At 39.9% G+C, this 13,175-nt stretch overlaps 1 protein-coding gene across 3 annotated transcripts in view; it reads right to left on the bottom strand.

The window, feature by feature from the left end:
* Positions 1-13,175, bottom strand: part of Taf2 (TATA-box binding protein associated factor 2) — a 66,442-nt gene that overhangs the window by 31,248 nt on the left and 22,019 nt on the right. For all 3 annotated transcript variants that reach the window (XM_016000930.3, XM_076555767.1, XM_006982388.4), the window contains exons 12-19: positions 12,314-12,468; positions 11,579-11,693; positions 11,174-11,283; positions 10,356-10,421; positions 8,236-8,488; positions 5,514-5,654; positions 2,089-2,199; positions 991-1,184 (exon numbers count right to left, since the gene is read on the bottom strand). In XM_016000930.3, coding sequence (XP_015856416.1) covers positions 991-1,184; positions 2,089-2,199; positions 5,514-5,654; positions 8,236-8,488; positions 10,356-10,421; positions 11,174-11,283; positions 11,579-11,693; positions 12,314-12,468 — 1,145 coding nt within the window. The remainder of the gene's footprint in view (positions 1-990; positions 1,185-2,088; positions 2,200-5,513; positions 5,655-8,235; positions 8,489-10,355; positions 10,422-11,173; positions 11,284-11,578; positions 11,694-12,313; positions 12,469-13,175) is intronic.

The following is a 13,175-nucleotide window of genomic DNA, read 5'->3' as shown; positions in this document are numbered from 1 at the left end:
TTCAGAAATCTTATTCATTCACCATAAAAATGGAAGGTTAGCTGGGTGTGGTGATGCACGCTTTAATCCCAGCACTTGTACAAGTGGGGGCTGGGGGTGGAATCAGTTGGAGGGGCAGAGACAGGCAGAACTCTGAGTTCGAGGCCAGCCTGGTAGACAGGACAGCAAGAAAGGCATAGTGAGATCCTGTCTCAAAAAAAGAAAAAAATAAATAATAATAAATAGAATAAGGGAGCTAATTTTTTTTTTTTAATTAGTAATCAACTTTTAGCAAACTCAGGCAGAAGCTGACAGAGAAGTGTAGTTCTGAAAAGAAGGCTAACAAGCTAGGTCTGGTGCATGTCAGCCCTTAGAAGAGAAGGCAAGAGGATCATGAGTTAGTTAGCAAGCTTATCATGGCTACAGCGGCTGGGCTACATGAGACCTGTCTCAAAGACAAATGGGGTTCTTCACACACTAATGATGGTAAAAAAATGATCGTGACAAAATATTTTCTTATGAAGAATTTCTAGGCTGGTGAGACAGCCCAGCAGGTGAAGGCACTTGACAGTATAAGCTTAGGAACCTGAGTTCCATCGTGAGTCCACACAAAGGTGGAAAGAGAGAATCAAATCCACAAAGTTGTTCTCTGACCAGGACACATGCAACACAGCACAGGTGCCTCAAAAAACCATGTGCTTGTATGTGTGTATGTGCACATGCATGAAAGGACAAAACAATATATATTTTTAGAAAATTAGAGGATACAGACAATGGAAACTGTTTATAAAACTATACATATAGAATTATAAATTTAAAATTCCATTACAAAGAGAAAAACTTTAAAGAATATTTTCCAAAGAGTATCCATTTATCTGGAGATGATAGTATCAGAAAGTTCAAATTTCTCATTTTCACTTTAATTTTCCCCAAGTTAATCTTATGAACTAGTAAGGGCACAATCGTGGAAATAAAATACATCTAAAGAAGCAGCAAAGGGCCGAGCAGCACCTGACAGTGATAGTGTGTCTGTAACTTGGGAGAAGTTTCTCCATATTCAAAAACCGGGTTATTTCTTCAAGAATTAGTCGAACATCAGGATTCAAGTTATCCAAAGTTCTGACTTCATTATTCACACTGACAGCAGGTGTAACAGAATTAGCCAGGGCATCAATCATTTCTGCACGATAATAGTTATCTGAAAACTAAGCCAAAGAGCAATTAAGAACAGATACAATTAAGCCTTTTCATGAGACATTAATACAACACATACAACTTTAAGTCATTTCAATTTAGACGTAGAGCACATCTCTAGTATGCACAAAGCCCTGAGTTCATCACCAGCAACACACACACACACACACACACACACACACACACACACACACACACACACAGTGAAAACTTGTATTTACCAGCAAGTTTTCTAGTAAGTATCAACTTCTACAGACTTGTGATTCGGAAAAATGTGAAAATGCTGCAATCAACAGTGATCTATTAGTATATTAAGCACTCACTATGTGTAAGATGACCCTACAGTCTCCTAACCAGATCATCTACAAGATTACAGTTCAAAAAAAAAAAAGAATGAAAGAAAGAAATTAACTCAGCTTAAAGAAAAGCAACTTGAAGAACCATGTATTTCAAAGAACAGAAAATCCCAGAAGAGAATCAAAAAACAAAAACTCAAAACTATCAGTAACACCATATTCCTTAAAACACTATTTTAAAAAGAAACATTACAGTACAGTCTACGTGCACAGAATAATGACAGTTGCTATACATTTACTATACATTCTTTCTCTTCTGTTCTTCAAACTGTAGCTGCCTCAATATTCTAACCTCCTTCAGAAGCTTTTTGAAACACACACACACACACACACACACACACACACACACATACATAGAGGGAGGCACCCACTGGTTATTCCAATAAATCATGTCCTGTGCCTCTAACTCTAGAAAGGTATTGGAGGCTCACAAATGACTCTACAAATAAGTATTTCTTCCTTTCTTTTACTACAGTCCTGGAGACTGAGGCCCCCATAAATTATCCTAAAACAAGTATCACTGGGTACTTTGTAATATTCATTGAGAAAAACACTGTACCTTATTTTTCCTGTTGTCATTATACTTGATTAAATCTAAAATAAATGTCAAAACTTCTTTGGGACAAAGATTATGTACATCTCTTAACAAAGCCATGGCAACCGGCATAGTCTACAAAAAAAAAAAAAAAGAGAGAGAGTTTTAAGCATACATCCCAACTTAACCATTATTATACCAATTTGGGCTATAAAGAGAATTACACTGGGATTAACACAGATATCCAGATGGAGCCTAATACCCCATCTCCCAACACTACAGACACATCTAAAAGCATCACTGCTGAAATGGGTAAGAAATCCAGGGACTATTTTCATGACTGGACATAGTCTACAGGCTATGTGCCTTAGCCCTCCCTTGCTGGAAGGAAGTATATATAATGTAAATTGTATCAATCCATTTCTCAGTGATACACTGGAACCAGTATACAATTTCAGCACTGGTTCACATATAACATAAATTGTATCAACCCATTTCTAAATGATACAGTGGAACCAGTATACAATTTCAGCACTGGTTCATTCTGACTCCCACCTTCACTATCCACTACTCTGCATATCTCTGGCTAGTTGCTGCCCCAGAGTCATTTTTAGGGCTTAATGATATACGGGCGAGAGGCATTAAACAAACTACAACTAACCAGCCCGTGGACCAAGGACAGATAATAATAAGAAATTCAGGGTACCTTTCTTCTTTCTTAAATTTCATAAGCAACTTTCTGCTAGCAGCAACCTGATAGACACACAACAGTAAATTCTGGTAGTGAAATAAAGCTAATTAAGCCCTAGACAGAAGAGCAGCTGCACAGAAACCTGGTCCTACTTAGAACATGGAAGAGATCAAGATTTCCCTTGCAAACTAGACAGTTAAAAAAAAAGGCTCATTTTCTTGCTTAAAAGAGCAGAAGCAGTGAGAATGGTGGTACATTCTTGCTAATTCCAGCACCCTGGAGGCAGAGGAAGGAAGATGAGGAATTCCAAGCCAGCCTGAGCTACACAGCAAGAAAACCTGTCTCAAGTAAAAAGGGGCACTAATCAGAGGCAATAAATAGAATCAAGGGTAGTGTGACAGTGAATCTTCATTGCCAGCGTGACTAGATCTGGAGTCACCTAGGAGAAAGACTTCCGGGCATGTCTCTGAGGGCATTTCCAGAGCTTTAGCTGGAGGGTGGGAAGATCCAGCCTATGGGTGGCACTATCCCACAGACTGGGGAACAAGTGAGCTGAGAGCCAGCATTCACATTCAATGCTTCCTGACTGTAGACGCAATGTGACCAAGCACACTGCCCCATGCTTCTCTCTGGATGGACTACATCCTCTCCAGCTGTGAGCCGAACCAAAGCCTGCCTTCCTTTCGCTGCCTCGGTCACAGCAATGAGAACAGGAACTGATGCCGTCAGTGTTGGTTCTCAAAGAGAAACTCAGGGGACGCTCCTTTCCCCACAGGAATATCCGTTCTCTGCCCATTCTGCACCTCAGCGTGGGAAATTTAAGTGTTTGATTTAGGCATTAATTTTTCTCTTCTGCCAACTACAAGTGTTATGTAAAAGTCAACTGGACTAAAAGCATTACCTCTTCAAGTTCTTTTACTTCAGCCCACAGTAAGAAATGAACTTCACACTGCAACCTAATATACACACAAACACATTTTGGAAGCAATACATACAAACAACAAAATAAAACAAACAAACAAAAAAGGCCTTATAATTATCTTTATGGCACACATATGTTCTCATCCTGTCCAGTATATTTCCTTTTATTAGAATAAAAAGAAAAAAGAAAAAAAGCCCAGCCAGTGGTGGTGGTGGTGTTCGCCTTCAATCCCAGCACTAGAGAAGCAGAGGCAGGCGGATCTCTGTGCGTTTAAGGCCAGCCTGGTCTACAGAGCGAGTTCAAGGACACCTATGGCTACACAGGGAAACCCGTCTCTCAAAAACAAAAACAAACAAACAAAAAAGCAAGCAAAATCTCTCCCGTCCATATTACCTTCCTTTGCGCCCTATAACCAAGCCCCACTACCAGCTCCTGCTAATCCTCTTCCTCCCTCCAGTCAGGCCCCCTCCACTGTCGTGTCTTCTCTCTCTCTTGACTGTTTCATTTTTGGGTGACCCATTGAGTTGCATTAGGGTTGTGTGTGGGAACAAGGGCCTCTTACCCGTTGCTAGACCACTGAAGAAAGCAACTCTCTCACTCAGTCATTAACGGCCTTTATACCCGAAGGGAGGGCGGGGCCTAGGGAGCGCCGCGCCTCCCGACAGAACACTGAGTTTGCTATCTTGAGTAGGTCTTGCGCTGATAATCACTCTGCTAAGAGGTCCAAAGTGTAACCAACAGCCATGCCCTGCCCTAAAGAAGGTGTCGCACCACATTCTCTGCGCTCTATTATTACTTTGGGCCCTCTTCCACAATCTTCAGAGCTACAGAAGGAGTTTCACTTAAAAGAAAATTTCTTTCTACATGCTTGAGAAAAACAGTGTTCATACCTTTTCTTCCACTTGCCTCTCTTGTCTTTCTTTCTGTTCAAAGGCTGACCTGCGTTTTATATTAACTTTCTCCTCTGGCTTCCCTTTCTATCAAACAGGCCTGGAGGCTCCTAATCTTCCACATGGAAGAAAACAAAGCGCAGTGATTCTTCTCTCTACTGTGCCTTGTCCTCACAGCTGCCCTCTTCTTCAACTAAGATCAAGGCATCCCTTTCATCTCTTTTCTCTTCTTTTAACTCCACACGTATCACTAGTTCATCCAGTTCATCTAATCTCGGCCTTCATTCTTCTGACTGACAAAGTCTGCAAATGATTTCCAAACCACCCCACAATTAGTCCCCTTCCCATACTTCGATGGAGCCACACTTCCAGTCTCCCTCTAACTTAGTTATAGAAAGCTTCCTGTAAGGTTAGCGTTAAACACACTCTACAGACTTGGTCTAATTTCTTCTTTCTGAAAATGTGAATGTGGCATCTAGCAGAACAGTGACAGGCACTGCCCTCCCTGTGCAGCACCTTGAGGCAGCCGAGGCTACATGACATCTGTCTCCAAACAAGCAAGCAAAGCCTTGGCACTCTGAGCTGGGCTGCTTCTGAGTCAGAATGTACTGTCCCCATTCTAAGAGGCCTGCTATCAGAAAGGCGTGCACAGATTCCAGACCTCGGTTCCCTTTTACCAATCAAAGGCCACTCATTTTTTTTTTTCACATTACAAGTAATGTCGATATGGTCTGTATAAAATGATAAACTTGAGTAACCACTTAAAACTTTAGAAAAACTTCAGAGCAGAGGCAGATTTGTAAGAAATACACACCCATCAGATGGACAGTTTCCAAGTTAAACAGATACACTAGAGTTTGTGGATAAAAAAATCCTACTAGGTGAGCATCAGTAAAGTTTGGTTAGTATAAAGACGTCATCAAGAACAAAGAGAAGTAAGGAGTACCTTCTGTAGAAAATAGCTCTGAAAGCTCATGAAGTTGTTTGTTTTCACGATGTTTGGACATGTTTTACAGCAGAACATTCTAGTGAAGAGAGACTTCATGGCTGGTGGTCCTGTCCATGTGCTCACCATTGAGTTTGCAATCTGTGAACAATCAGAAGATGAAGCACTGTGCATCGCCATGATAAATACACTTTGAAGACGGAATTCTAAAAGCCAGCACTAGAGACGGCTCGTGGAAATTAATGCAACTTGGTCATTTATGACCCATTTCCAAGAAAGTATACAAACTCACTCACCAAAAAACCCAACCAACCAAACAAACAAACAAACAAACCCAAGATAAACCAAAAGCCCACTGCTATGTGACTTAGTCATTCTGCACAAGTTAATTCCTAATGCCAGCATCCTCTTGTGTTTAAGGAAAATGTGCTTGCAAAGACCTCGGACTGGGTTTGTCCCTGTCCCCTCAGCAGATGTAATTTTAAGCTTTTAAGACTAAAAACATTACTGTGAGTTTTAAATGTTTTTCAGTCTACTCAAGTGAAAATGAAGCCAAATGTGATATATTATTTATTTGGAGAAGAACAGTGAGGCAAGGTTAAGACATGATGAATGTAAGTTCCAGGCCAGCCTAGGGTACACAACAGACTCTATTCCTTTGCCCCTAGCCCAGGTCATGTACAAGGCCTTTAAGCGCTCCCATGCTGGTATCTGTCCCTTACTCAAGAGCAGAAGCCAATGCTGAGTGAATGGTTGTTCTCTCTTATGCAAGCTATGTGCCCTACTCTTGCTGGTAAAAAAAAAAAATCACTGACACTCTGCTGGTGACTGCTAACTCCGAGCAAGCTAGTGCAGAGGCTGGAGTCTGCAGGGTCTCTCACTCCAAGGCTGAAGCGGCTGCCCGAAAGCAGTGCCACTGGGGTTCCAGCCACTTAAAATTGATCTGGCACATGAAAAGAAACTCACGCTTCACAGATAAGGAATATCTAAATACCTCAAATTTAAGCACAATAAAAAAAATTATAAATTTTTTTTTTAAATTTAAAGTAAAAGAGACACTGAACTTTATGTACCAAGCAAATGCTATGGTTAAGTAAGCAAGGCTAGTCCTGGATTACTTGATGCAAAACAACAACAAATTCATAAATTAATACGCTATAAAAACAAATTAATGTATAAGAGACCCCAGGAAAAGGACTTTCAGCAAAGCTCAAAGTTCAAAGTTCAAAACTTTAAAGCATTTCCTTTCTTTAACTATTTAATTCTTTCCAGGCAGTGGTAGCTAACACTTTTAATTCCAGCACTGGGGAGGCAGAGGCAGGCGGATCTCAGTGAGTTCAAGGAAAAAAAAATTCTTAGTATTGAAATTTTTAGGACCTATAAAAAGTATCTGAAATAAAGGAAATTATGATTAAATATTTTATCTTGCAGTTTTATGGCTCTGCTATAATTTTAACAAAAATCACAAGACTTCAAAGTGCCAATGAAATGCATCCCTAGCAAATAATGCTATTCTCTGTACTATCTGAGCCCACAAAGCCAGACAAAACAACTATAGAGCATCAGAACCCACTGAAACGGGAGCAAGTCTGTCATGCAGATGCTTTAAGTGCTCGGTACACAGCACGTTTGCTCAGCTTTCTGTCTGCATCCTTCTGTTCAGACTTTTCTTTAATCTAAAGACTGTTTATTGATAAAGTAACTTTTTTTTAGAATGTTAAATCATAGAGATAATTATTGTAGATTATTTACCACTAATTTCAATTCCTAAACCAAAATAAAATAACTACCACAATGGAACAATTAAAATGTGTTAATTTTATGTATTCTCTCATAAAAACATAAATTACTACAATCATAGAATTTCTTTTCTATTTTTTAAAGATTGATTTATTTATGATCATGAATGTTCTGTCTGCATGCACACCTGCACGCTGGAAGAGGGCACCAGATCCCATTACCGATAGTTGTAAGACACCATGTGGGTGCTGGAAACTGAACTGAGGTCTTCTGGAAGAGCAGCTAGTTCTCTTAACTGCTGAGCCACACTCCAGTGCCCAGTCACAGAATTTCTAACCAAAATTATTCTTACCCTTAAAAATATGGTTGGTAGCTAGGTAGTGGTGGTGCCCGTTTTTAATTCCAGCACTCAGGAGGCAGAGGCAGGAGGATCTCTGTGGGTTTGAGGCCAGCCTGGGCTACAGAGTGAGTTCCAGGACAGCCAAGGCTGTAGTTACACAGAGAAACCCTGTCTCAAAAAAACAAAACAAAACAACAACAACAACAACAACAACAAAATATATATATATATATATATATATATATATATATATATATATATATGGTTGGCAATTTAAAAATGGATTTTGTTTTGTTTTGTTTTGAGACAAGGTTTCTCCGTGTAGTTTTGGTGCCTGTCCTGGATCTTGCTCTATAGACCAGGCTGGCCTTGAACTCACATAGATCCGCTTGGCTCTGCTTCCCGAGTGCTGGGATTAAAGGTATGTGCCACCACAGCTTGGCGTATATGCCTATTTTTATATCCAAGTTTTTTTTTTTTTTTTTTTAAATCAGTGCTGTCAGAAGCATCTGGTACAAGCTTTCCAAGGTACAGTGACCAAGGAAAACTTACGACTCTGGTGAGTCTGAATTCACCCCCAGAGTGTTTGTGTAAAGTGCACAGCAGCCGTCGGGCAATCTCCTTTCTCCTGTGTCACCTCACCTTTGCAAGACAGAAGCACGCCGACATTCGAACTCGGTAGAAACACTGCTCCTGCTCGAGAATATCAGTGAGTGCAAGACGAGATGCCGGCGTGGGGAATTTTTCCAAGGCCAGGATGGATTCCTGCTGAGCAACAACATCTCTCTCGTAGCGGAGTTCATACTGCCACATGAAATCAGCCTGCTCAAATTCCACCTTCCTCAGGACTGACATGTCTGGGTCTATCCTTATCCACAGCAAAGGGGAATCAGCGCTAAGAGAAAATACAATTTTAGAACTTTAAACAAAAATAAAGCAGTCACTCACTACCCAGTCTCTCCTCTAGGCACAGGCTTTGCCTGCTGTTGAGTTTTATCATAGTCATACTTTAAAACTTCAACCAGCTGTTCACTGTGCTATGCTAACTTTCTCACAACCTTACTAAAGACCTTTAAAGGTATGAAGAGCTGCCACATAATGAAGAGTTACCATACAGAATACCAAATTCCAAATTTTCCACTGAAAATATTACTCTGGGAAGTTTACTGCAATTATGAGATATCAAAATGTAAATGATAAAACTTTCTTTAACTTCCTATAACTGACTATAGCTATAAACATTACCCCTTATTAGAAATATAAAAAAAAGGAAAGCATTTGTTTTACTGAATTAATTTTAGTTAACATACAGTATCTTTTAAAATGCTAGACTCACTGGGTGGTAGTGGCACATGCCTTTGATCCTAGCACTCAGGAGGCAGAGGCAAGTGGATCTCTGAGTCTGAAGCCAGCCTGGCTTACAAAACGAGTTCCAGGACAGCCAGAGCTGTTACAAAGAGAAACCCTGCTTCAAAACAAAAAAAGAGACTCATGACTACCTTTCTCAAGAAAGTTCAAATCATATTTTGAAGGCCCATCAATTTATTCTCATGTATTTCTCAAGTAACACACAAAGTGAAAATCAGGTCTATGTCAATATTTGATCAGAAGAATACCACTTTGCAATACCAGTTCAGTTCAATCCTGGGTGCTTGCGACATACTCAGTATAAAAATATACTTAAGAAATATCAATCAGTATCACAATCAGCTGTAGAAGCAGGAGCATCAAGAATTCAAGTCCAGGGGCTGGAGAGATGGCTCAGCAGTTAAGAGGACCCAGGTTCAATTAATTCCCAGCACGCACATGGCAGCTCACAACTGTCTGTAACTCCAGTGCCAGCGGATCTTATGCGCTCTCTTTTGACCTCCACAGGCACCAGGCATGCATGTCAAACACAGACTTACATGCAAGCACAACACATTCATGCATGTATAACAAAGTTAAAACAAAAGCAAAAGGCCAGGCTTGACAAAAACCACCTGGGCTACAAGAGACCTTGTGTAGTGGGTAGCCATTCCAGCTTGGATCTGGAAGTTCCAACCCCCATTGAGACTCTGGCAACTGTCACACCTACGAGGCGAGGCGGGGCGAGGGGAGGCGCCTGGGGACCCGAAAGCTGGATGGGCCAGCGCTCTCTCTGTGCGCTCTCTCGGTGCCGACGCTGAACGGTGAAGGTGGACTGTGCAGAGCTCCGGAGAACACCGCTGGACTGCGTTACACCTTCCCCAGACCCTGCGACCTACCTATTACTTAATTTGTGAGTTACGCCATTAAATAAATATCCTTTTAGCTACGTGGAGTGGCCAAAATAATTTCTCCAGTAACCTTGTCTCAAGGAACCAAAACTAAATAGGAAAACTTAGAAGCGTGGTATTCAAACAGCACAACCACAGAAGTTGTCTCACCGTGCCCCAGAGCACTGTCCCAAACACAATGACTGTCACCCTGGATTCACTTGAAATCAAAACTTCAGGCCCACAAGTAACACAATGAATCAGAAATGGCATTTTAAGGTTTCTCAAGTGAGTCCCATGCATATCAGTTTGAGAACTACTACTCAAGGAACCACCGAGAGAACAAGAAGGCTGTGTAGCTGAGGCTGGGCCCGGGCCTACACTACTGCATTTCTTCTTTTCAGCCAGTCTGAACATAATGTCTTGTCCTCAATGAGTTAATTGTTTCCTAACAGTTTTGCTTGACTTTAACTGGTTTTAAAAACATGCATTTCAAAGATAATTACATACTTTTAAGTAACTTACTCCATTGCAGAAAGATCCATGTCAACTTCTTCCCCATTCATCAGTGGGATTTTTTTCTTCTTATTCCTATATTTAAAGAAAAGTAAAATTGAAAACTGTGGGATTTCCAAATCAGAATGGAGGTACCAAGCAGTCAAAGTTCAAATACAGGGTTTCATGAAACATTAAAAGATATGCCAAAGAAGAGTGACTATACAATGAAATGGAATTTAAGAACAAAATCTACCTTGAAGCTAGAGAAAGTGGGTGTTGAAAACAAATCAGCCTGGAATACATGAGACCTGCCCCCCCCCCAAAAAAAAAAAAGCAAATGAAAAATTTATTTAAAGCCAGACATGATAGCAGAAGCCTATAATCCCTATAATCCCAGCACTTGGGCAGCAGAGGCACACAGATTGCATTTAGTATAGTATACATAGTGAATTCTAAGCCAGCCTGGACTATAGAGTGATAATATGTCCTAAAATTAATTTAAATAAATATAAAAAAAATAATAATTCCAAAGACAGAGGTGTTTCAACAACAGAAAGCAAGAGCTGGGTGTGTAGGGATGCACGCCTGAATTCTAATATTCGGGAGGTAGAAATAAGATCAAGGCTAGTAGTGCTACATAAGCTCCTGTCTCAAAAACATTAACAACGACATCAGATGCAAAGTATGTGTGGTAATGCTAACACGATGTACAATAGGAGAAAAAGCCAGCAGGTAAGATGCTCTTCCTGCAAACATTGGCTGTACAACTGGAGTTTAAGTTAGTCCTTTTTCCAGGTGGGATTTGCAGTTTCAGCTCTGGTTTAGAGTTAGGACTCATTGCCTACCTTCTGCTTTTAGAGTGGCAGGGTATATCATGTTTAAGGCTGTTTTCTTCAATTTGCAAGGTGTGGTTGAAGGATCCGTCTAACTCTTGCACTGTCACTTTAAGTGGTCCCTTAAAAGAAAGAACAGAAACAACATACCATTCAGACTGCTAGAAAGTGGCCAATGCATAGCCTTACATTTAAAGGCAGGTAAGTCACAATATCAAAGTATACACAGTGACGGGGTGAGACCGCAGCTGGTGCCAAGCACAGGGAAGCGAGAGGATGCATGCTCTGAAATCTCTCTCTGTAGCCTCTTCCCTTCAAGAACTCGCTGCAAAGTCATCAGTCACCCCAGCTCGAAAGCCCTTCCTCTACTGGAACCGGGCTCGACAGAGCAACACACTCTTCTAGAAAAACACTTACCACATACTTCTGAGTTCCCGGAGATGTGTAATCTTGTTTTATTTCTAGTTCTAAAACGTTTCGTTTTCTATTAAACGCAAAACTTCCGTAAAATTTTACTACTCCACTCTGGTCTCTGAAGAATTGTAAAGGAAATTTTATATACTAAAATGAAAATGTGCTTTTTAAAAAAGTTTATTATAGTAACAATTTTCAAATGTATTCCCACTAGATCAAAGTACACTTCATTATATCCCAGGTGGCAAAATAGTCAAAATTCTTGTGAAAAATGTTACCCAGATTAAACAAAATTTCTGAAACATTGAGAAGCTCATGTTTTTAAAGTAACACCACTCCACTGGATTATTAATAGTACTTTCAAATGAAAAATGCAAAAATTGCCAAGTTCCAAGATACCATTCAAGTCGTGCCAAGCTCCAAGCACATTTAAAAGTCACCAGACCATTTCATCTTACAAGTAATACTATAAGCCTGTCTGCTAGAGTACTTACCTTATCTCCATGGAACCTACCTTCCTGTTCATATGAAACAGCACAAACTATGTCAAATTTTATAAATATAAACATGTTTACATATGATTCCAACTCAGTTTTTGGAAGGAGCTTTAGAAGACACAAGTCACAGGTCAGTTATTTCTAATTTTAAAGAAATATCAATGGATCGCCTCCCTCTTTCCCATCTTTCCCATAGCTTATTCTCTTCCTGACTTTGCTGAGCTGCTACTGAAAAGGATACACCCACTGCTTTATTAAGGGCTGGATGTCTTTGCCGGAGACGTTGGAAATGGATTTCAAAAACCCATAGGTGGAAACCAGCATCTGGCTCCACATGTGTGACTGGAACTTCTGAGACGAGGCGGTGCTAGCCAGACTTAGTAGTTTATTGAAGACCTGCAAGGACAGAAGCCCACATAACACCATTTCCATTGGGACACTGCACCTAGGTTGCAGTGGATCTTTATGTGATCATTTACAGAAGACAGCAATTATATAACATATAGATTTTTTGAGTTAACTACTAAAAGCAAGAAAAACAAATATTTAAACAGGATATAAGAACATTGTTCATAGAAACATCACTGAATGCTAAGGATGCACACACAAAATATCATTTATTAAGGATTAGAAGCACAATATATAATTCCTACCAAATTTTATACCGGAATTCAAAACTAGGAATATTCATTAGGAGCCTAATACTCTCATGTTAAGCATGTCATAAATTTCATGTATTTTTTACTTTTAAAAAAGGAAATATGAAAGGAATGGAGCTGTGGTTAGTGGGATGGTATTCACCTAGCACATGTAAGGGTATCACAGCGACCTAGCATTACAAAAGAAAATTCATATATGAGAATACTAATTAAAATCCATTCCATTCTGTAAAGTATAAATGCCCTTTTTTATGGCACACTTTTCTTATTTAATATTTCTGTTCTTTGATCTTTAGAAAAAATTGTATATTTTCATTTTTATAACACCAGGAATTAAACCCAGAGACCCAGTCACATTAAGCAAGCACTCCACTGCACTACATCCTCAGCAAAAATGATTTTTTACAAGTTTTTCTTTCAAACTGCCTTTAAGAATGTTATCAA

Source organism: Peromyscus maniculatus, chromosome 20, assembly GCF_049852395.1.
Source record: "Peromyscus maniculatus bairdii isolate BWxNUB_F1_BW_parent chromosome 20, HU_Pman_BW_mat_3.1, whole genome shotgun sequence".
Taxonomy (NCBI): Eukaryota; Metazoa; Chordata; class Mammalia; order Rodentia; family Cricetidae; genus Peromyscus; species Peromyscus maniculatus.
The sequence above is the reverse complement of the archived record's forward strand: the minus strand, read 5'-3'. Positions and strand labels throughout refer to the sequence as shown.